At 39.8% G+C, this 22,137-nt stretch overlaps 3 protein-coding genes across 4 annotated transcripts in view; 2 read left to right on the top strand and 1 right to left on the bottom strand.

The window, feature by feature from the left end:
* The window catches only part of agk (acylglycerol kinase), a 6,987-nt gene extending 5,057 nt beyond the window's left edge, over positions 1-1,930 (top strand). Inside the window, exons 10-14 of the mRNA XM_015395356.1 lie at positions 111-258; positions 347-444; positions 528-598; positions 685-769; positions 894-1,930. Coding sequence (XP_015250842.1) covers positions 111-258; positions 347-444; positions 528-598; positions 685-769; positions 894-1,028 — 537 coding nt within the window. The 3' untranslated portion in view covers positions 1,029-1,930. The remainder of the gene's footprint in view (positions 1-110; positions 259-346; positions 445-527; positions 599-684; positions 770-893) is intronic.
* A 2,343-nt stretch (positions 1,931-4,273) lies between these two features.
* Positions 4,274-14,793, bottom strand: LOC107097964 (protein LCHN-like). The gene is made up of 9 exons (XM_015395355.1): positions 14,202-14,793; positions 12,437-12,536; positions 12,188-12,346; positions 9,899-10,052; positions 9,681-9,819; positions 9,422-9,553; positions 9,179-9,329; positions 7,430-7,498; positions 4,274-7,270 (listed from the first exon to the last, which is right to left on the bottom strand). The coding sequence occupies exons 1-9, from the start codon at positions 14,599-14,601 to the stop codon at positions 7,075-7,077; spliced, it is 1,500 nt and encodes a 499-aa protein (XP_015250841.1). The 5' UTR covers positions 14,602-14,793; the 3' UTR covers positions 4,274-7,074.
* A 607-nt stretch (positions 14,794-15,400) lies between these two features.
* Positions 15,401-21,772, top strand: wee2 (WEE1 homolog 2 (S. pombe)). Of its 2 annotated transcripts, XM_015395335.1 has the most exons (12): positions 15,401-15,450; positions 15,704-15,999; positions 16,084-16,286; positions 17,207-17,264; positions 17,618-17,787; positions 17,874-17,995; positions 19,847-19,993; positions 20,074-20,178; positions 20,256-20,341; positions 20,416-20,586; positions 20,675-20,823; positions 21,205-21,767. In XM_015395335.1, the coding sequence occupies exons 2-12, from the start codon at positions 15,718-15,720 to the stop codon at positions 21,368-21,370; spliced, it is 1,659 nt and encodes a 552-aa protein (XP_015250821.1). In that variant the 5' UTR covers positions 15,401-15,450; positions 15,704-15,717; the 3' UTR covers positions 21,371-21,767. The 2 variants fall into 2 exon arrangements, with proteins under 2 accessions (XP_015250821.1, XP_015250822.1); XM_015395336.1 differs by lacking the exon at positions 19,847-19,993 and having other exon boundaries at positions 21,205-21,772.
* The last annotated feature ends 365 nt before the right edge of the window (positions 21,773-22,137 follow it).

Raw genomic sequence — 22,137 nt, 5'->3', positions numbered from 1 at the left:
AATCGTGAGTTGCAGCGATAACTACTGTAAAGAAAATTAAATTCTTAACTGTAGTTCTGTCCTTCCATGATGCTCTATTGCAATTTTGCCCTGATGTGTATGTTTTGCAGGAGTGGCCTCTGGTCCAGGACGTCTCGGTTTCTTTCTTGGCTCCCACACTTCGGCCCCCGGATCTGGCACCTCAGAAGCCCCCCAGGCCTAACCTACTGTACCGCATCATCCGCAGACTTAAGAACTACTGGAACCCTCCAATTGAAGGTAGGCAGATTTTATTATGTTGATGCTAAACCTGCAGGTTTCCAGTATGCTAATGGTGAGTGAGCTTATGTTGGGTCCGTTTGCTCAGAGCCTCCAAAATCAGAGGAGCCAGAGAAGTGGGAGGAGCAACATCTGTCTACATCAGAGCTTTATATTCAGACCCACAACAAAAACCCAGTAGAGAGGGTCAGTAGAACATTCTTTTATTAATCTTTTTATAAAGACATTTATAAAGACAAAATTCACATTTTTAATGTGTGAATTCATAGCGGATGAATGACTCCTTGATGATCTGTGCTGAGCCAGAGAACCTCACCGTGGGCGAGTTCATCTCCATGGGGTCAGTGGCTGCAGCGTTTCATCTCCTGCCATGAAGAACAGATCCAATGTATCCATGTTTATTTATGCAAATATTGTTTCCCTCAGGAATAAAAAAGTGAAGGATCCAACGCTTTTCACTGAGAACTCTACAAAACTGGAAGCCAGTGCTTGCCAGCTTAAGCTGCCAGAGGTGAGCAATCCTTGTGATCCACCTTCATGTCAGAGCAGATCTCATCGAATGTGATTTAGTTTCTAGTGTTTGTTGATTTTTGTAAAATTCAGTTGGCATTAAACTGTGTGCATGGTTCCTGCAGGGCAACGCCGGCTTCTATAATATTGACAATGAGGAGTATGAAGCGATGCCCGTAGAGATACGGCTGTTGCCACGGAAACTACGCTTCTTCATCAGTGCGGAGCGCAGAGAGCAGCTCGTCTCACAGCCGCAGTGATACAAAGCGTCAAGAAAGAAGACGTGGAAAAACAAGGAGCCATTTTCAGGATGGATTTTCTATTCGTCTGAATCGTTAAATGACTTCAACAAGCTGGAGATTATTAAACGTTAATCAGGCTTTTTTTATTCTTTAGATCTGTTTTAACCTGCTTACATGTTACATAAAAATATGTTGTTGCTAAAAGGACCACAATTTTTCTGTGTGAAACTAAATATATTGCTTATAATTTACAGAAATTTACTGATAGGTTTACAGTAGTAGTCTAGACTGAAGGTTGATCAATAGAATTCTCCTCTGTCCAATTCTATGCATGTACGGATGAATGGTTTCAGCTATTATCTGATTAAATAAAAAAAGTGCAGGAAAGCAGCTAAGTTAAAGCTTTTTCTCAAGCGGTTTGGAAAAGAGGAGGGAGCGAGTTGGGCTAAAAGAAAAGGGGAGAGAGAAGAAGGAACTTGGATGAGGAGGAGCTGCTTGGCAAGACCGGCCCTGATCTGACAGATGGTGCAGGATTAGGACGCCGACTGCGCTGCAGGTCTCCATTTATTGATCTCTTTAGGAAAACACAAATTGATGCTTAAATCCTAAAATAATTTAATTCCTAATGTCTGAGTTTACAGCCTCGTATCATTAACACTTTTTTAACAACCATGAGTAATTCATGTATTCAGCACTTTGACCCATTTTATTCAGGAGGGATCGTGGAGGGATCCAGGTGAGCAGGATTCCCCTCCATCACTTATGTATTGGCAGTATTATGCTGTTGGGTTGTGTGACTTTGTTTTTTTTTTATTGAGCATCAGTGGTACATTCTGTAATTTCCATACAAGAGGCATGATACTCATATATATATTTTAGCCCCCCCATCCAAGAACCGTTTGGACACCAATCTAGCAGGAGTAGATAGTTAAAAGTAATACAAAAATAGACAATAGCTAAAAATAAATAAATAGGAAATATATACATATATATACACGTATACATATACGCTTACTGATACCCGTACATATACATATATATATAGAATATTGATTAAAAAAAATAAAAATAAATGAAACTAATGAAATAAATGGATAAAAAAGAAATTTAAAAAAAATCAGTTTTACATACATATGTACATCCAGATATGTACGCACACAAGTGTACATAACGAACATTTATCTCAGCTCTCCAGCGCCAAGACTGTGCACCTCACAGGAAATGGTACACATGGGTTAGATCCAGATCACATATCCATTCGCAGGAGGACTGGCAGAGGATATTTAAGTGGGCACAGTTTTAAGTTTACGTATATGTGTCAGTATCGGACCCATGACAGAGAAAAATTTGTCCTTAGACCCCCTTAGAGTAAATTTAATTTTCTCTAATTGCATGAAGTGTGTCAGGTCACTAAACCACAAGGACACCTTGGGTGGATTTTTAGATTTCCAATGCAGTAAGATTCTTCTCCGTGCAAGCAACGTTGTAAAAGCAATTATGTTTCTATGGCCTTCCCTTAATGTCGTATATCTTCCATCTGTGGCACCAAATATGGCCATAGCAACGTTGGGTTGAAGATTAATATTCAATCCTTCTGACAATGTTTTAAAGATGGTTGACCAGTAGGTTGCCAGGGCTGGGCATGACCAAAACATATGCGTCAAGTCAGCTGGAGTGTTTCGACACCTGTCACATCTTGCATCTGTGTTAGGATATATTTTAGCTAGTCTTGATTTGGAATAGTGAATACGATGTAGGACCTTAAATTGAATAATGTTTAGCTTAGCACAGAAAGTGCTGTTGTTTACTCTTAATAAAGCGTTCTCCCAAGTGTCCTTTTCCAAGTCCTCCCCCAGCTCTTCCACCCAGTCTGCTCTGGTCTTTTCTAGTGTTATGTTTTTAAAAGAGAATATACTATCATAGATTCTGGAGACCAGTCTTTTGGAATTAAACTGAGATTTTAATAGATCATCTAGACCAGAAGGTAATAAGTATGGAAAGCTGGGGTCATGGTGTTGAAGAAAGTGGCGGATTTGGAAATATCTAAATAAGCTAGACCGAGGGAGGCCAAATTTATGTGATACATCTTCAAAGCCTCCAAAGCTATCATTTATGTACAAGTCCTCAAAATTAAGAATGCCACGTTTCTGCCAGATAGTAAACTCAGAGTCTACCTTGGGGTTGTGTGACTTAAAGAGGAACTGGGTAAAAGCTGAGAGGAGGATAATATAATGGAGATTTCACAACTAAGGCTGCGTTCACAATGCAGGTTTTAATGCTCAATTCAGATTTTTTTGTATAATCCAATTGTTTTGCATGGTTTTTCATGTAGCTAAATAAATGCAACTTGTATATGATCACCTGTGTGAACTGCATTCACACAACCGAAGGGTCACAAGCGAGTGTGCTCTGTGTTTACGGAGGTAAACATGTATATTAGTGCTGGAGCACATTTAGCAGTCCTTCATTCCCAACCCCAGCCAGTGCATTAAAAATAATTAAGAGGCTTATGGAGAGTAGTTATAATGGTTGCTTTTAAGAGGGTTGAAAATAAAGACTGCCCTCTGCATTATCGTCCACCATGGTTGTTGTTTTTTCTTGTTTCTGCGCAGCAAGATGCAGAATAGTGACCTTTGTTGAATATAAATGACGTTCAGGTCGGATAAATGCGACCTGGCTGTTCAGGCAGGTCACAATTGAAAAGGTCAGATTCGTATCGGATTCAGGACCACATATCCAAGTGGCCTCAGTCGCATTGGAAAAAATCGGATCTGTGTTATTCAGACTGCAGTGAAAAAATCAGATACAGGTCGCGTATGGGCAAAAAAAAATTGGATTTGGGTCACTTCAGGCTGCAATTTATTCCATCCAACTATAGCTCCATTCCTCTTCTTCTTTCGTTCTGAAAGGAAAACCTCTTTGTTCTGCATATAAGTTTGTATTTACAGACATTTTCTCTGGTTTCTGCCATGACTCCTGGAGAAATAACTCCAGAATAAAGGCTATGAACATGGACCTCAACTCTGGGAGTGGTCATGATTCTGAGAGGCTCTGAATGCCAACCTCTCCGTGATGTGAGAGATGAAAACCCCCTGAACAAGCTCTACCAGATGTTGTAAATCACTTTTACCAATCTATTTGGTTTACTAAGCAGACCGGATTAAAACCCCTGCCAATTGGAGCGGCGATGACAACGGAGGTCCCTGCAAATTTCTGCTGAAATGAAATATTCACTTCTTTAATACATGTGGAGTTTGCTGTAAAAAATACAAAAAAACTTTTATGGTTAGAATCTTGGACTTTAATAGCACTGAACTAGAATCAGCATTTCTTGTTTTACAGTGGAGCTGAAAGGTAATCATGCTGTTGGTCTTTGTGTAGATAAGTAACCATTTACTGTGTTCCACATTAGATGAGGCGTCACTGCTACTTGGTGATTACGATGCAGTGGAGATAAAAAGCTGCCTAGATGCTGTGGCATGGCTGCAGTACCTCTGCTGTCTTTGACATTCAGTATAGTGTGACACTACGCTGTGAGTTAAGCTGATGCCCATCCGCATCTGGGAATATTCCCTCCAGAAAGGCATTTTGTACAGTGGTATGTGTGTTTACATTCCCTTTACATTAAATCTGCTGAGGAAAAGCTTTCAGAGGAAATACATATCTGCTGATGTATAGAGTGAAGCACCTATTTCAGCATATAGAAATAAAAAAACAAAACACTTTTCTGTCAATGTCAAAAAAAAAAAATACAATTTAAGGCCCCAAATTTGAAATAAAGCTTAATTGCCACTTTGTTTTCCAACTCTTAGTGCATTTCCTTCCCCATTACAAACTCAAAAGAAAAACAGGCATACAGTCCAAATACAGCTTCTACAATATTAGATCAGGAATTCAAATATTCTAAACAACAAAAAGATTTCAGTGAAATGTTTAAGTACGAACATTTAGTTTATTGTTGGACCATTAGAGAGTTGAAATCCTGGAATAAATGATCAAGGTGAAGATAATGAGTTTCCTGTGTTCCAACATGGAACAAATTAATGCTGAAATTAGCAATACGACCGAAGAAATGAACGCCCCACCCGTTTCTGAAGTTTAATCTGATTAATGGGAGCATTAATGAAGAACATCATAAACTAGGGGACAGGTGACTCTGCCTAAAGTTGCTGTATAAAGTCAAAAACTATGAGCCAAGAGGAGTCTTAGTCTTCCTAGTTTATCGGGTAACCAACTAGAAATGGCTCCTTTGAGTCTTAAAAGGTTATATTTAAGGATGAACTAGCGTGAGTAAAATATCCGGTGTTCAACAGAGTGCAGCATTCAGCGCATGTGGTGCATGTTCACTAAAACCCTCTAAATATAACAAACGAGGAGCTCTCTCAAACAAACCAATACAACTACATGTCCCAGAATGCACCTATCCCATAGTCTGACAGACATGAGCAGACAGGATCTGTGGTGAAAGTGCATAAAGCTTATCATACCAATTAACAGCATGTTTTCCCCCATCTCGCACCGTGTCAGAAGTTTACATACGGTCATTACGGGCATGAAGTTCATATTTACACAGAATCTGAATTAAGGGAGTTTTCTCATCTAGTCGCAAGTAAACATAGAAGGTCAAATACAAACATGTATCATTAATAATAGTTTAGTCACAGACCTTAAGTAAGCTGCTATTAAACCACCTGTATTTTGCAGCTGACATCAAGCTAGAGGCACCGTCCTCTCCTCCAACCCAATAGGCTAGAGCTCATCTAAAGAGGTTCACGGGGAGGTTTACTCCAAGCTGACTCAGATGTTACTGACCTAAAAAAAATAATAAAATACTGACCCACTAAACCTAAACACAGGAAACTGTGCCCAAACTGTAAAGCATGGTAATGGCAGCATTATACTGTGAGTGGATAAAAAAATGAAAGAAAAAGGCTACTTCAAAGGTCCTCAACTTCATCCCAACAAAGACTGCTGGATGGTTGAAACTTAGACATCGTTGGGTCTTTCAAAAAAACAGAGTCCAAAACAAATCAGAGGTTCTGATGAAGAACTTCCCCTCTTCCCATGGATTCTCTTCCCTGAATACAAACCAGTTTTTATTGGACTCTGAAAAACCTGAACAGACGGTGTTAAACTATCCATACAAAGGTCAGGGGAAGCTAGGTAAGAAACCTTTACTCGGGTGCCGCATAAATGTTTGTATTTGACTCAAACTGGAAATAAGGAAAGTTCACAGTACATCTGAAACCACTTATTTCTTAAAAATAATGGAAATGGATCTTGTATTATTAGACTGCTCCAGGCAAAGTACTCTAACATGTTCTTAAAAGCTCACAATGAATCATATTCATGGCCCTCATGACTGAATGCAAGCTTCTAATCGGTGCTGCAGGTCTGTAATAATTACCTCTTCCAGTTATAAAGTAGAAATCACACTCATTACATCCTCAGCTCTGGGGATAGCAGCCGTAAAAACAGGGAGAAATGTGTTTGTTTTTTTGTCCTCGTATTGCTTCCTTTCTGAAAGGAAAATTAAGTCTTTACTATTTTCATTTGGTTTATCAGAACCAGAGGAGATCAAGGTAATAGAGCTGTGAAGAGGTTGAAGTCCATTTAATATTCAGTGAAAGGAATTCAATGCACAATAATCCGTTTCTATGCGGGAGAACCTTCTTCCAAACAGGACAGCATTCTTCAGATAAAGCAGTGGTGGACACCCGAGCCGCAGGGCGGTGAATATCGTGAAAACAAGACCATGATGAGACAATCATCCAGCGGTGAAGACTTGATATCAGCCAGAACCTCTGACCCAGTCTACCAGAATCCAGGTCAAACTAGAGGAGCTACATCTGCATGTGCATCAGCTGGTCTTCAGCCGCTTCTGGCCACTGAGTGTTTAAATCGCCCACAGTGGGTTATCTCCACAGGTCCAGAAACCCAGAGGTGAACAGCAGACAACAGATTTAAACTCCCTGATGGAGGCAGTGTTTCCAGTGTATCGGTGTGTGTGGGGGGGGGCCTGATGTTCACTGGCACCCTGCTGGTTTGTCAGAGGCAGGCGAGCTCAGGAGCAGCAGAGGTTGTCTATGACAAGTGTGACGTCGATACCGTACACCTCCAGCAGGTCCTCCAGGAAGGAGCGGTCCCCCTGGGGATCCAGCCCCATGGCCCTCATGTGATCAGCAGTGATGGTGGGATCGGAGCTCCCTGCCACCTCAGCCAGAGTCTGGAAGATCCGGTTGTTCAGCTCCATGAAGAACCTGGGCCAGAAGGTTTGGAAAATGAAAGCATTAATAAGGATTAAAATAATCAAGGCGTGTCCTCGAAAGAATAAAACCTGAAAAAGAACAAAGATATCGCTTTCCTTTAACAAACAAGGCTCCCTTTGGCAGCTGTGATCAAACTACTTAAGGACTCACAAAATGAAAAGATCCTCTTCGTTAGCCGTGCAGTCTTCCTCCACCTCCTGAGAGTACAGCAGCATTTGTCTGGAGAAGGTCAAAGAGAGAAAGATCAGCTTTTATTGTGACAAAATCCAGGAGAGTGTTTATTAAAATGATAACAACAGAAAAATGCACAAAACATCCATCTCTTCAGGCTTTTATTCCTAAATCCATCTTTGCGCCTGTCTATCCATCCATGATCAATAATCTATATTGTTAATTTGGACCCATAATCAAGTGATGCCAGGACATTTGGCTCAGAATGCACATAAATACAAAACACCTAAAAATTCATAAAGGCACAAATGAAAAGTGGATCACTTATAGCAGCTAAGGGCATCTGTGAAGAGAAGTATAGAAATATCTAGCTTTCACATAGAGTGCAGCCAGAGCTAGAGCATTGTTCATGAACCTGACTATTTTGTGTCTAAAGGAAGGCAGCTGCTTTCACACTTCTGAGAGAGAAGCTGTTTTTAGGGCCTATTTGTTCTGGATAGAATGTTCCTGAATCATTTTCATTATGGAAAATTGGACAAAGACCCATAAAACGGATGGATGGGATCTATAGAAATCTCTCTGGTTGTTTTCTAGATGTGTAACTTTAAAGGTAGAGTGGAGGATGTTCTTTTTATGGGTGGATCATTAAAATAAGTGGTCCTCCTAATTGTGAATCATTCTGGTGATATGTTTACGTAAGCCGTCCTACGTGCTCGTCCCCATTTTCACTTACCAGTGGAGAGTCTGACATAGTGGAAAAATTGCACATCTTCTTTTGGAAAGTAAGCTTGTATGAGCGATGCACACAGCAACTTTTAATAGGCATTCCCTGTCGGGAGCGGGTAAAGGGTTGTGCATGTGTGTGATTATGGAGCATTAAAGCACAAAAAATATGAATTGCTCATGTATGTCAATTGTGCTATATGAGAAACAGGAAAACGTTTACTGTTCCAACCCTGTTGTACCTGTAACGGTACAGGGTTGTGCATGTGTATTTTTATAAAGGGGGTGGTTCTTTTCAAAAATGTGCAAAAATCCTCCACTATACCTTTAAGAGTTCCGATCTAGCAGACGGCATCCTAAAATCCCTTATGCTATCCTCGCTGCCTGGCTAAGTCCTCCCTCTCCCGTGACATGCAGCTCCTTTATCACAAAGTCATTCTAAGACACATGATGCTTTCCACAGTCACATGCAAAGGTTTATTAGCCCAATTTTAACTTTGCTTTTTTTCTAGATGGATTTACATTTTCTTCTAATACAGAAACTAAAGACACATTAGAAAAACAAAACAAAACACAGCAGTAGATCAACAAAGGACTGAGTGAGCTTAATGAGATCAAGATCTGTATTTAGTCAATTTGACTAAGTCCAGACCCTAACCAAATCCCTAACTTAGCTGTTAGCAAGCATCTATCTATACCAATAAATGGGTAAGAAACTCCTGAAACATCTGAAAGCTGGAAGTGAGCAGCAGAGCAGATTTTCTCAGACGGATATTAGAGATGTTGGACAGAGAGCAGAAGCTCCTCATTCAAGGAATTCCAGCCAGAGGAGGTAGGATTTGTTATTAAATATTTAAAGTTGGGGAAATAAGGTTAATTTTTGGTTCTATATGCTGTTAAATCCATTTTGTATAAAAAGTAAAAAGTGATTTGACTTTAGTACGTAATGATTTCTTAATGGAAAACCAAATGTTTCACTGGAAGTTGCATGAGATGAAGCTATACCTCTGTTCACTTAGCTTCCTGTACTTCTCCTTATCTGCTGCGTTCAGCCTGAGCAGCGGCTGCAGAAGGCTTCTGTGTGTCTTCACATTCTGGTTGTCAATGTAGATATCATACAGGTCCTTTTTGTCCTCAAAAATCTTCTCTGTGGTGCCTTAAAAAAATAGAAAAGACACACTCAGGTATACACATAAAAAGATCCAAAGATGATTTTTTTTATGAGACACCCGTTGTGCAGAAACCTACAAGCAACATATGAAAGCTCTGTTTCCAGGGTGCTGATGTCAGCAATGTTGACGTAGAAAAACGGACGTAATTCTGGCACAGATACCCCGATTCCAGGGATAGAGACGTTGGCCAGGCAGCAACAGCAATACACTGTAGGAAGAGGAGAGAACATCTCAAAAGGCATTCAGGATAAGAGACCTGTGAATCATACCTTCAATAGTCCCGCAAAAAAAAAAAAAAAAGCCTGAGAGTTTGTGTCGAGGTTTAAGATACTCACCCCTATAGCAGACCACGCCTATGGGTGGCGGAGAGAAGATGAGGAGGCGCTTCCGAAGCAGAACAAACTTCCAGAGAACCATGATCTGATCCCCAAAAAACTGGATAAACTGGGACATACAGCCAGCTGGGTGGGTGATCTGCAGAGGAGGGGTTTAGCACTGTATCACACAGCTAAATGCACAGCTTCCTTACTAATATATTTGGATGCTCTCAGACCTTCATCTCCGGGTGCATGCAGCGGTTTATGGAGGCAACGGTCCAGGTCGGGCACGATGTGACCAAACCGTTTCCTGTCGAGGGAAGAACCGCCTTCTTATCTTCATAAAATGCCTCCAGAGGAGAATACTGGCCTGGACACTGTAGCTGGTGTCTACAAGGCAAACATTATGGGACATATCATCCAGATTTGCATGTTGAACTGGAATGTGCTTTACGGATGACTGGTTTTAATAGTTTTATACTTTTGAATAATGGCTTCCTGTGTTTTGAAAGGCAGAATATCCAACTCAGCTCGGCTCATACAAAATAATAAAAAAAAAAACACATTTAGCATGTAAAATTAGTATTAGAGTTTTTAAAAAGGAGTTTGTGCAGAAGCAGAGCAAAAGTGTGTAGACATGCATACCTTTGCTCGTGAGAACAAAAGATATACATGTCACTTTAATTTAGGGAGTGTTGGCCTAATGGTTAAAGTAGTGCGCTTGTGCTCTGAGAAGGTTGCAAGTACACGGTTCAATCCCCACAGCGTGCACTTCTGGGTCTCTGAGCAAGACCCTTAACCCCACACTGCTTCCCAGGCACTGCACAATGGCAGCCCACTGCTCTACAAGGCGATTAGTTAAATGCAGACATACATTTCTCCAGTGTGAGATCAATAAAGTTTAGTTATTATTAATTAAATAACTGTTGTATTTGCACAATGTAAAGTTGTTTTTTTCACGTGTTGGTTGCATTTTTATTTTTGCTGATTGAAGCTGAAGTGTTTTTGCACCACACATTCATTCTCAGTTTAGTTGTCTGAGTTTTTTGTTAAAGTCTTCACATAAAAGATGCATCACAGCTATTTTGTGTTGTTGTTAGGGTTACAGTCCCCTGTTTCCCCTCTTACTTCCCATCCCAGATGGTGTGTAGCACTCAGGTTTAGTTCTACACATTATTAATCTGGGACTGCTGTTTGGGGAAAGGAAGGAACATTCAGACCTTCTGAGCTGATTTTCTGTTTGCATCGGCTTTCATCTGTTCTGTCTTATGTTTATAATTGTCCATTTCTAAGCTCTTTTGCATCCATTTAAAATCCAGCTTCACTTTGATCCTTTAACAAAATGTATTAAAAAGGTATAATTTCACACCATCTTTTCAGAGATCCACGATTTTTTGTGTATTTATGTTTTTTTGGTGTGCTTTTTTCTTTATTTTTTTTTTCTTTAAGAGCCAACACAAAGTATAGTATAAATGCTCAAATTGAAACAAGATTAAAACATGGATTTCAAAACTTTTCCCAAGTCAAAAGAAAAACCTAACAGAAAAGCGTTGTGTAAATAAGAATAATTCTCCTTTACTCTGATGCCCAAAAAAAATGTAAAAAATGGAGTTCAGGATAGAGAATCCTCAGATTTGGTCCAAAGTTTACCTGATTGAGAATCTGTAGCGATGCTTTAAAACTCCTGTTCCCAAACTCTCTGCATCCAATTTGACTCATTAACTCACAGCTGGAACTCCAGGCCAATCTCACAAAATAATGATTTAGGGTTGTTAAATACAAATAAATACCACAAAATCAAGATAAAAATCCAATGAAGTTTGTGTTTCTACCCAACTGCATGTAAAAAAAAATATGAAAAGCTGCATATAAATACTTTTGGAAGCCCCTGTATCCATGTTTAGGAGTTTCTTTTTTTTTGTGCCACTTTTGCTTCTTTGTCAATTTATCTAATTTTTCCTCTGTATTTGCATCTTATTTTGCATCTCTATTTGTTTTTTGTGCCAGTTTCTTTTTATCTTGCTTTAAAGGCCTGTTATCGTTTTTCTGGAGTAAAACGCATTGATAACTGAATGCATTTCACTCTAAGCTGTCAATAATAGTGGAATCCAAGGCCTGTTTTTCTAAAAATAAAATACGCTTTTAACAATTGTCTTACAAACTTGCTGCACTATTCAAGTGTCTGCTTGATGGGGCTGGTTTTGAGAGTCAGATAGTTGAATCCCTTTTCGCATTTCTACATAGTGAGAGTCAAGTTTATTGTGGAAGGACTGAAGAAGAAGAGCAGAGGTATAGAAAGGGAGAGAAAAGATGCTGTCAAGGTTTCTTCAAGCTTTGTGTTTAGACCCCTGAAGAAAAACTGCACTTCAAATGGTTTGTGTGACCAAATTAGATACTAACTGAGCCTCTAGCTTCATGTTTAATTGATGAGAACATTTTATACAAAGAGGCACAAATAAAAGAATAAATCAGGGATAAAAAAGGCTAGAGTGTCCACAAACACACACACTGACAGAGAGCCTCACCTGACTTGGTTCTCCAGGAAGTGCATGTAGCGGTACAGCAGGGTGTAGGAAGGAGACAGGATTCCCACAGACTTCATCCTCGCACCGCGCTCCAGCTGACTCTCCACAGGCATGTTTGCAAAGCACGCCAGCCCAAAGTAACTTCCTTTACGAAAATATCTAAGCAAATCGAAACGAAGGGAAGGGATCAGAACAGAGGCAGTGTGCTGACAGATTCAGCAGGAGCAGACCGGCCGGAAAAGGACCTACATGAAGTCGCTGGTGATCCGATGGGAGCCGCTGGCCATTGACTTAAACTCCACTCCGTCCAGGTTAATGTCATGCGGCAGGCACCATTCCACCATATTCCCTGCAAGTCACACAAGCAGAAAATGAAGCCACTTCCCTTTCTCCCTCCACTTTCTTTTCAGACACTTCCTCTGATTCTAGACGTTCCTCATATAGATTCCAGAGTTCAGGAAGTGCAACGAAAAGCTGTCTCTCTTTTTGACTAAACATCTACCAGAAGCACAGGAAGGTCTCAGGTTAATGATTTTATTGCCTGTTTCCTTTAAAACTTTATATCTCTGTTAGATTTTACTTAACATGAAAAGGCTTCTGAATAATCTTTGCATGTAAGTTAGAAGACGACATTACAAAAGACATTCATCAAGCAGATCAGCTGATTTTAGCAAAAGCTAAAGCCAACAAATTAACTTTTCATTGATTTTGAGACATTGAGTTGATTTCAGCTTCATGTGTTTAATCCCTTTAAATAGAATTAACTCAGTGTTTCTACTGAATTTTGCACCATATGCATTTATTTATTTTTACATTCTCTGAACCTTCCACATCATTGCATTTAGCACCATGTCTTTCCTACACTGTTTAGGTTTTGTTCACTGCTGCACTTTGTAAATGGAAAGGTTCAGTGCTAAGCTGCTCATTCACTGTTGAAAGCTGTGTGCATCGAAATTTTGTTTTGTATACACTCTATGTATACAACATGATTTGTTTCTGAAGACATCCATTGCTGCTATGTGATCAAAAGACTGGCATAATCTGCATGTGTGACCTAATGTATCGATTTGCAACATTCCAATTAAATAGTATTCCTTATAAATTCCTTCAGTTTTTGGTGATTTTGTTACTTTTACATGTTTCTAACAGCCATTAATAAGCAAACACAAAAACTGTTTTTCATTTGTTAATACCAAGATTTGCTATTACAATTGCCACTACTGACCAACCGATAAAAAGGATGTAATGTCTTTGGATGAAGTTGGAAAGTGATCTGCCAGGCGGGTAAATAAAATTAAATTAAACTTAACCTGTGGCCCCATCTCTCAAGAGCCCCCTCCACTGAGGCTCCTATTAACTTTGGCTTAAAAGCAAGTCTTTGAAATATTAAAATAAGTCAGAAAATGCTTGCTTGAGCAGTTTTCCCTTTGCCTTTTAATCTATGCGTAACATTTACAAAAATAATTCAATAACCACGTTGTTGCATGTCCTTATTAATCAAGTAACATTTTTGCTGCAATCAATACTTTTTTGTCCTTATCTGTCTAAATAATCCAGGTAGATTAATCAAAAAAAAAAAAGTTGAGTAAATTGAGGACTCATGCTCTTTCATTTCTTTGAATTTCCCCAAAGGAGAAAAATGTAATTAAATAAAGTTGTTCTTTCATTTAACAATATACACCAACATCCTCTAGTATGTTTTATAAAAGTAAATGAATGGAGAAGAGTTGTGTTGCTTTTGTGGCTCTAAAACAGATGGACTGATGTTGGAATAAAGAATAAAGTCCCGCTGATGTTGTAAAGGTCGTTGACCCCTAATCTAATGGCTTCAACTGTCATCTGTCTGATATTGCAAATACAAAATATTATCTGCTCCTTTTTTAAATGCAAGTAAATTCCTGCAGATGTTAGATTACTACGCAGAGACCATATGAGTGAGATATAAATGATCAGCCCATCCCATGTAGAATAACCTCAGCAGCATCATCTGATCATTGTTATTTTACTGACTCACCTGATCTCGTGCCAAAAGTCACCACAAACACAGCCAGGATCTGGTCCTTTTCCTCCCACTGATCCCTCCCTGACAGACCGGGGAACGGGAAACCACCACCCGGACCGAGGAGCTCTGGGCGATCGAAGCCGCACCCGGAGCGCTTCTCCCGGCTCACAACAACAGCTGTTATGTTTCGTGTGGGGCTGTAGGTGACGGCGGTAGGGACGCCGCCGCTCCGCCCCGTACCGGACGCGGTGATCGTCGGTGTTCGCCTGCCGCTCGGCTGCGAACTTTTCCCCGCATCGTCGGTGCCGTTCTCCCGCTGCGGCTCAGGCGGTGGCTGGGCCGCTTGATTGGCGTCGGGCGGTGGGATCTCCTCCCAGTCCAGCAGCGGGGCTCGGTCCGATTGCTCCACCATGGTGAAGACGGTGAGCAGAGGCGACAGGAAGGTCCGGCGGTGCGGCTGCTTGGAGCGGGTTCAGACACTCTGCTGGATCCGGATCATGGTGTCCTGCAGCTGCCTGGCTCCGGCTTGTTTTTGGTGGATCTGTAAGCGTGTCACATCCACGGAGAGACAGCTTTTACTGTTGTGATGACGTAGCTGACTTCCGCCCACGTGACTACATTAGTATTTCATAGCATGACCTCATTTTTGTTTATTTAGCAGAATAAACCCATGAAAACGCAATTTGTTAAAGTTTCTGTGTCATAAATTAATACATTATTTAATAAATTATTGAAAACGGTATAAATAAGTTGGGAAATCTTATTGTTAATTAATTTATTATATATATGTTTTTTTCTACTGAATTCATCCTCCTTCCACATTGTTTTTTTTCCGATTTGACTGCCTCATTTAAAAAGAAATATTAATAATATTTTTTTTTAAACTCTCTGGGTTGATAAAAATTATTATGAATCCAACTAAGCCAAGGGTATGAATATTTATTTATCAAAAGTGAATGAGTGAGTGACAAAGAAAATAAGATAATCATTGAAAAAAGAGAAAATTTTGTTAAAAATTATTACATATATAAAATCTAACAGTATCTATCCCTCATTTAGGAAAAAAAATAATAAAAAATATATTTTTTATTTCATGGAAAGCCGTAAAAAATTAAGTTAAAGCAACAACCAATCAGAGCGCTAAATGCCTTGACCCCCCTCCTCCCCCTTGTGCGTTAATTTAATTAAACAGGAAGTATTTTACATACGTGGCGCGAAATCAGAGCGTGTTTGAGGTGGTAGTGCACAGGTGGTGGTGTTTGTAAGTGCATATGGCTTTCTAGTCACTACAAATGTTTTATTATAGCTTAGTGTAACTATATGTTTGTCAGAAATGTCATATTCTAGTTGGTCATGTTTTTAAACTTCAGCTTATGTATTAATCAGTGATTGAAACCATGATGGAGGGTTGAAGGAGCTTGGAATAGGCCTGTATTTAAGTTATGTTTACATTTTTAATTGGAGCAGTATCATGATTGTAAAATTTTGCCAATAAAATATGTATTTGTTCCAAGATCCTTAATCCAGCATGAAGAGAACCTTCCTAGAGCCTCAGGTTAAAGGCATGGCGACACTGTTTAATGAAATCAGCCAAGATTTTTCCAGCTGCGGTGAGGAGGGAAACAGCAGTGACACCACCTCAGATGACTCCACAGCCCTCCACAGTCCCACCCTGCTCTGCAGGACCCCTCGAGTTCAGCGGCATCGCAGCAGAAGCACCTCATCCTTTTCGCCTTTCCAGAGCAAAAGCCCCATACCTTTTGCTTCTTGGAGTAAGCTCAGGCTGTGTGACACTCCCAGCACACCCAAGGTTAAAGAAAAACATCCTGGAGGGAACATCCTTTTATGACTCCTTCTGATCACTTTGATTATTTTTTTTTTCTTTTTCTTGCAGAGTTTACTGTCAAAGGCATCCCAGCCTTTCTCTAGCATAAAGATAGGTCGCCATCAGAGGTGCCTACGTTTCACCTCCGATTCTGCAAAACTTATCCACGCTCCTTCAGTCAATGTTAATCCTTTCACTCCAGAAACGGTCCGCAGGAAAAGTGAACTGCAATGGAGGAGTGATGAGGATGATTCCCATGATTACAGGCAAAGGTATCTTAACTCTGTTTTATTTGTATAGCATCTTTGATTATGAGGGGATTCTGCAATACTATACCTGGCAGACTGTTGGGGGCAATAGTTTAGAAAGCAGAGCTGAAGTCAAACAGAACTAAAAGAGAAACAGGACTGTTTTAGAGGTAGTTTAGTTCCATGGTTTACTGACATTCTTTCACAACCTCTGGACTTGTAAGTGGGTCATAACTTCTTTTAAGACACATTTTCCATATATTCAGAAATAAAAGTTAAACCATTGTAGGCCTGAAAAAATTAATCATATTGTGATTAATTGATTATTGAAAAAATGGTCAGCTAATTTAGAAATCAATTAACTGTTAACTGGAGGACAGGGACTGTGAAATGTGCCTTTAGTTCACTGAGTGACCCACTTAGAGGAGTAACTATATCAAGAATTGTTAAAAACATTTATATATAACATGCAATTAAATAAAAAAAAAAAAAAAAGATTTTCAGCTGTCAATGTGCCCTTTTCATAACTCCTCAAGAGGAAAATTTTTAGGTTCACCTGGTTTAATTCTTTTAAGTCTACTTTAAAGAATCTTCTGCTTTCTGGTTATTAATTGATCAATGGAAAAAATAATCAACAGATTAATCCATTTGTAAAATAATGTTTAGTTGAAGCAGTAAACCATTGTCTGAAACATCTGGACAGTGCAAAAGCCGTATTGTTCTGTGGGTGTAAGGGTTAGATTGGCAAACATATTTATTTTATTAGAACAATGTCTTGATGCTTAGGAAAATGTTCCAATAACATAAATCTGCTTGAAAAGCTGATCAAATGAGGTTAGAATAAAACTTTTCCCACATGATCAAAATGGTTTTTCTCTTCTCTTACAGGCTGTTCTCTTTTCTGAGTGTTTAAAAAGGTTTAATATCTTCTTTCCATTTGTCAGGTTGAAACACAGCCTCACATCATCTGAAGAGGATGACGAAGCCTTTCTCCCACCAAAGGTACAACTATTTTTATAAATGCTTACGTTTGATTGTATTTCAGCCTATCAGACCCCTGTGATAACATTTCCTCATCCGGCTCAGTCATCCTCAGCTGCCGCCTCCTCTTGTTTTGTCCAAAATGACACGCTGCCAGTTCTGTTTCCGGGATTTTCTCTGAGGAGTCTCTGGATGAGGAAAATAAAAACTAAAGGCTGTCAGACACTTTTCCATTTTTTTTTTTTTTTTTTTTAGGGTGGAAGTGGCACCATATTTGGAGAGATATGAGAGAATCCAGGACGTCTTTCCATGACTCAATGCTCCTTTTATAGAAGTGTTTTTGATTTTTCTGGTTTGATTGTGGCCTTCTGCAGAGACGTGCAGTCCAAGCCTTCATGCTGTCGCGCTACGAGAGCGAGTTCCTAGAGCTGGAGTGCATCGGTGTGGGAGAGTTTGGGGCAGTTTATAAGTGCGTTAATCGACTGGATGGGTGCCTGTATGCCATAAAACGCTCCAGACGTCCCCTGGCTGGCTCTTCCAATGAGTGAGTCTGGGTTTTGGTCATCTCATCCAAACCTGAGCCACTTTAATTTATGCAAATCTTATTTTTCTTCCCATTTTTCTACACAGGCAGCTGGCTTTAAAGGAGGTGTATGCACATGCGGTTCTTGGACACCACCCACATGTTGTTCGCTATTATTCTGCCTGGGCAGAGGATGACCACATGCTGATTCAGAATGAGTACTGTGATGGTATGTTTCACAGTTGCATCCTGAAGAAACTAATCCAATAAATAAAATAAGCTTATTTTTAAGTTGTGAGGTCAAAATGTAGGCAGTATTAATTATAAAAATAAAATAAAATACATTAACTTCTCTATATAGCTTTTTGAAGATGCTCATTTCCTTTTCCAAAAATAGTGTTTTGGCCACGCTGCTAAAAGAATCAATACTGGTTTAATCACTGTGATGACACCAGAAAACTGCTCTGATCCTTAATCTCACACTCTTATTGAAGGGGTAGACGATGAAACTGAACCAAAATAATTTAAGCAGGCTGGTGAGATTATAAATAATATAATTAGATAAGACAACTGGGTTGCTTATTTTCTTTAAGTCTAAATCATCTTTGGAAAATGTTCTTCCTTACCTGCTCAAATCAAGGGAAAATACACTTGTTTAAAAAAAGCTAATATTATAGTTTTTGCGATGTGTAGAGCTGAAGTTCTACTATTATGCTGGTTAAGATCAGTCTTCCAGGTCATGGGCGTTCCAAAAAGTAAAAAAATAAATAAATAAACCACTGGACTTTGTTTTACAAGTTTGAACCATAAAGGAAGCTTTTTCCAACTCAAACTGTCTGGATTAGCGTTGAGTTCCAAGCTTTATAGAGTAGCCCAACAAAAGCCTTGTTATGGCTTAGAAAACATGCAAGTTGAACCAAAAGAACAGGTCTACACTAAGGGGGAGTCATTGAGGTCATTTTTGACCTGCAATACCCAATACTGGCCTATGCCTCTGAAAAAGGAGTCATTAGGGTCATTGTTGGCCTGGCTGACCAGGTGAGATGTTTTGGTCCCCTGCATAGTGATGGGGTTATAGCGGGAAGGAATCAACTCATTGGGCTACTCTATAAAGCCTGGAACTCGACGCTAATCCAGACATTTTGAATTGAAAAAACTTCCTGGTGTTAGGTTTTTTTTTTTAAAACTTCTTTGAAAGTTCTACTATTAAAGCAACCAGGGCTTCCTGAACACCTCGGCAAAGCCACAGGCTGATCTTTACTAGGAGTGTAAATCACATCCATCATGGCGATTCGATTCCGTATCAATTTCCTGACCCAACGATTTGATTATTTTCAATACTCAAGAACGCACTACGATTCAATTTTTGGTCATTTATTTTTTCTACCTTACAGGCTAGATAATGTTTCAAATTTGAAATAATCCACGAAAGCTGTAATATCGTTATGCATTTTATTTGAGAAACTACAACAAATGAGAGGAATACTTCCACACAATTGATTGAACCCGCAAGGGGTGTGTAAGTCATCCCTTTTTTTTTTTTCTCTGCCATGTCTGTCTTGCCTTCTCTTTATGCAAGTGTGTGTGTGTGTGTGTGTGCTAGCAGAAGAAGGTAGTGGCTAAAGGAAGCGAGGTAGGAGGGCAAAATAGATTTAGCGCCACTGCAGCATGGAGCAAATTAAACTTTAAAAAAAACATGCATCGATACTCTTGCGGACGTGTCGATGAATCGGATCGTTGGCTGTTGGATCGATGCATCGATACAAAACGATTAATTTACACCCCTAATCTTTACGACATACAGTAATTCATGCAACAGGAGCCTAGAATAGGTACTGAAGTTGCATGCTGTACTGAATCTGGAGATTCTGTTAATTAGGTCCAAATCTAGCTACTACCAATCCGTGTATTGGTCAGGTTTTAGTTCTGTAACCTTCTGAGAAACATTTTAGGTTTTAATAGGCTACATCTAAAACAGAAAAATGAACATTGTTGGAAATCTATATTAAATATTTTTCACTTTGCATTGAGTCACTGTAACATTTCTGTGATGCTCTGATTTGATGCCCCACCTCCCCAGGTGGAAGCCTGGGGGATGCCATTATAAAGAAGAAGGAACAGGGTGAGCAGCTTACAGAGGCTGAGCTCAAAGATCTGCTTTTACAAGTGGCTATGGGTCTAAAATACATCCACAGCTCAGGCCTGGCCCACCTAGACCTCAAGCCAAGTATGTTCAGTCTCTGTTTGCGTCTCTGATTCTACACCCATCCTTCCTGTTCCAGTCAACCTGCTTCTGACTCTTTCTAGGCAACATATTCATTTGCCAGCAGCCCAGTGCAGATGGAGGATGCGAGGTAGAGAGCGAGGGGGAAGATGAGGACCAGTCTTCAGCTGGAGTCCTTTATAAAATTGGTATCTAATGCTGCTAGGTGGCTTGATTTGCTTTTGTTTTTTGAGTGTGGTTGTTGACAAATCAGATTCGTCTGCAGGTGATCTTGGTCATGTGACATCAGTAAGTAGTCCACAAGTCGAGGAGGGGGACAGCCGTTTCCTCGCCAAAGAAATTTTGCATGAGGTAAAATGTTTTTGGTTGTTTGCTGTAGACTGGGTGCACTTTCTTGATTTGACCTTTTGTTTATTGCTCCCCAGGATTACACCCACCTCCCTAAGGCTGACATATTTGCTCTGGGCCTTACTGTGCTGCTGGCGGCTGGTGCCCCCCCTCTGCCTCCTAATGGAGATCAGTGGCACAGTCTCAGAGAGGGTCACCTCCCCCCGGTGCCACAAGCCCTCTCTCCTTCATTCAAAGGTTTACTTCAGGTATTCATAGAAACTGACTGAATCCAGAGGTGCCGTCTGCAGGGACGCCACTTTTCGCCTGATGTTCCTTTTGAACTTGCCGTTTCAGTCTTTGCTGGATCCTGACCCGGTTAAGCGGCCCTCCGCCAAAGAGCTTTGCAAACACACAGTCTTGAGGGAAAAGAGGACTGAGACGCTGGCTGCTCAGCTGCGTTGGGAGCTCAATGTGGAGAAATTCAGAACAGCAATGCTTGAAAAGTAAGGAGGCAGCTAGTTGGTGACTGATGTCCTGACTGCCACCTTTTGGTCAGACTTGTCATTACCATAGAAGGAAAACAGAGTTTTCATTGTTGTGTAAAACAAGTTATTATGCGGATTGCTGGCTTTGATTTCATTGATTGACTTAATTGATCCCACAGTGGCGAAATCTAATCGTTACATCAGCTCAAATAGTCAAAGAAGGATGTGCCAAAGGAAGAATAAGGTGCATGGGATATATACAGTATATACAGTGCGTCCACATGACAGTTTTTTTTTATTTGTAGGATCATTATACAGGGTGTTTACATGAGTAGTAATATAGATGGATATATATATTTTTACCTTTTGTTTACTGATTGACATTGTTTTAATTCACAGGGAGCTCCAGGAGGCACGACAGGCGGCCTTATCCCCAAAACAGAATTTCTCCCTTGGTTTGAAGCCTCCCATGAAAGTGGGGTCCGTACCAAGGATAGGGAGAAGACTTGTTGGAAGGAAAACCACTCGATCTGTCAGCTTTGGTTGTCCAGGGTATGCTGTCTGACAAGTGATGAATCTCTTTGGAGAAACAGGAAATATCTTTGTTATAAGCCTGTAGCTCTTAAAGTGAAGCTCACAGAAATGGTTACATGTACAGTCTTGTTTGTTTGGAGGAACTTGTGTAACTAGAACTTTAGATTGAGTTGGCTTTAATGGGATAATTTGATTCCAGCATATCCTGTAACTCCATGAGTCCAATCCGCGGATGGTCTTTTACTTGTTTTATTTTCTTTTAATAAACATTTTAAGTACTTTAATACATGCATGCTGATTATTTGTCAATTTTGTATTGTTGGTTGTGTAGATGTGGTAAATTTGTTATCTTTAAGGGGACTTTCCTCTGGAAGTTTTTTCTTTTTTTTTCTAAGTTGCACTGAACTGTGAGATTCAAAGGAAGTATGACCATTCAACTGTAAACTGTTTTCCATGGCGATGTTCAATGAAATTGGTTATTTTCATAACTACTGTCGCCAAATCATATTTGAAATGCTTTCAACTCTCACAAAAATATACTTTAAACTGTTTATTTTTGGAGATATTATTAAAAAAACAACAAAAAAACCCCTCGTATTTCGGTCCTTCTCATTTAAACCGAATTTCATAATTCTGTTTCAAATTGGCCTATTCCTTGTGGGTCATATTATTTAAGCTATTTTTGCCAAAAGTAGAAACTCGCACTTTTTAAAAACAATCTAAATGAATTCGTCGGCTGCTCTCTCAGTAGATTTGAACTAACTACCCTGGATAAATAGTCGCCAATCTTTGGTTGGC

The sequence above is a fragment of the Cyprinodon variegatus genome, unplaced genomic scaffold (genome assembly GCF_000732505.1).
Source record: "Cyprinodon variegatus isolate N-32 unplaced genomic scaffold, C_variegatus-1.0 Scaffold737, whole genome shotgun sequence".
NCBI classification, from domain to species: Eukaryota; Metazoa; Chordata; class Actinopteri; order Cyprinodontiformes; family Cyprinodontidae; genus Cyprinodon; species Cyprinodon variegatus.
The sequence above is the reverse complement of the archived record's forward strand: the minus strand, read 5'-3'. Positions and strand labels throughout refer to the sequence as shown.

Coding starts and splice junctions, on each gene's coding strand:
- LOC107097964 (XM_015395355.1), bottom strand. CDS start 14,601: ATGGTGGAGCAATCGGACCGAGCCCCGCTGCTGGACTGGGAGGAGATC. Junction 12,537..14,201: donor GACTTTTGGCACGAGATCAG/GTGAGTCAGTAA, acceptor TGTGACTTGCAG/GGAATATGGTGGAATGGTGC. Junction 9,330..9,421: donor AGAGCTTTCATATGTTGCTT/GTAGGTTTCTGC, acceptor TATTTTTTTAAG/GCACCACAGAGAAGATTTTT.
- wee2 (XM_015395335.1), top strand. CDS start 15,718: ATGAAGAGAACCTTCCTAGAGCCTCAGGTTAAAGGCATGGCGACACTG. Junction 17,265..17,617: donor AAGCCTTTCTCCCACCAAAG/GTACAACTATTT, acceptor GGCCTTCTGCAG/AGACGTGCAGTCCAAGCCTT. Junction 17,788..17,873: donor CTGGCTGGCTCTTCCAATGA/GTGAGTCTGGGT, acceptor TTTTCTACACAG/GCAGCTGGCTTTAAAGGAGG.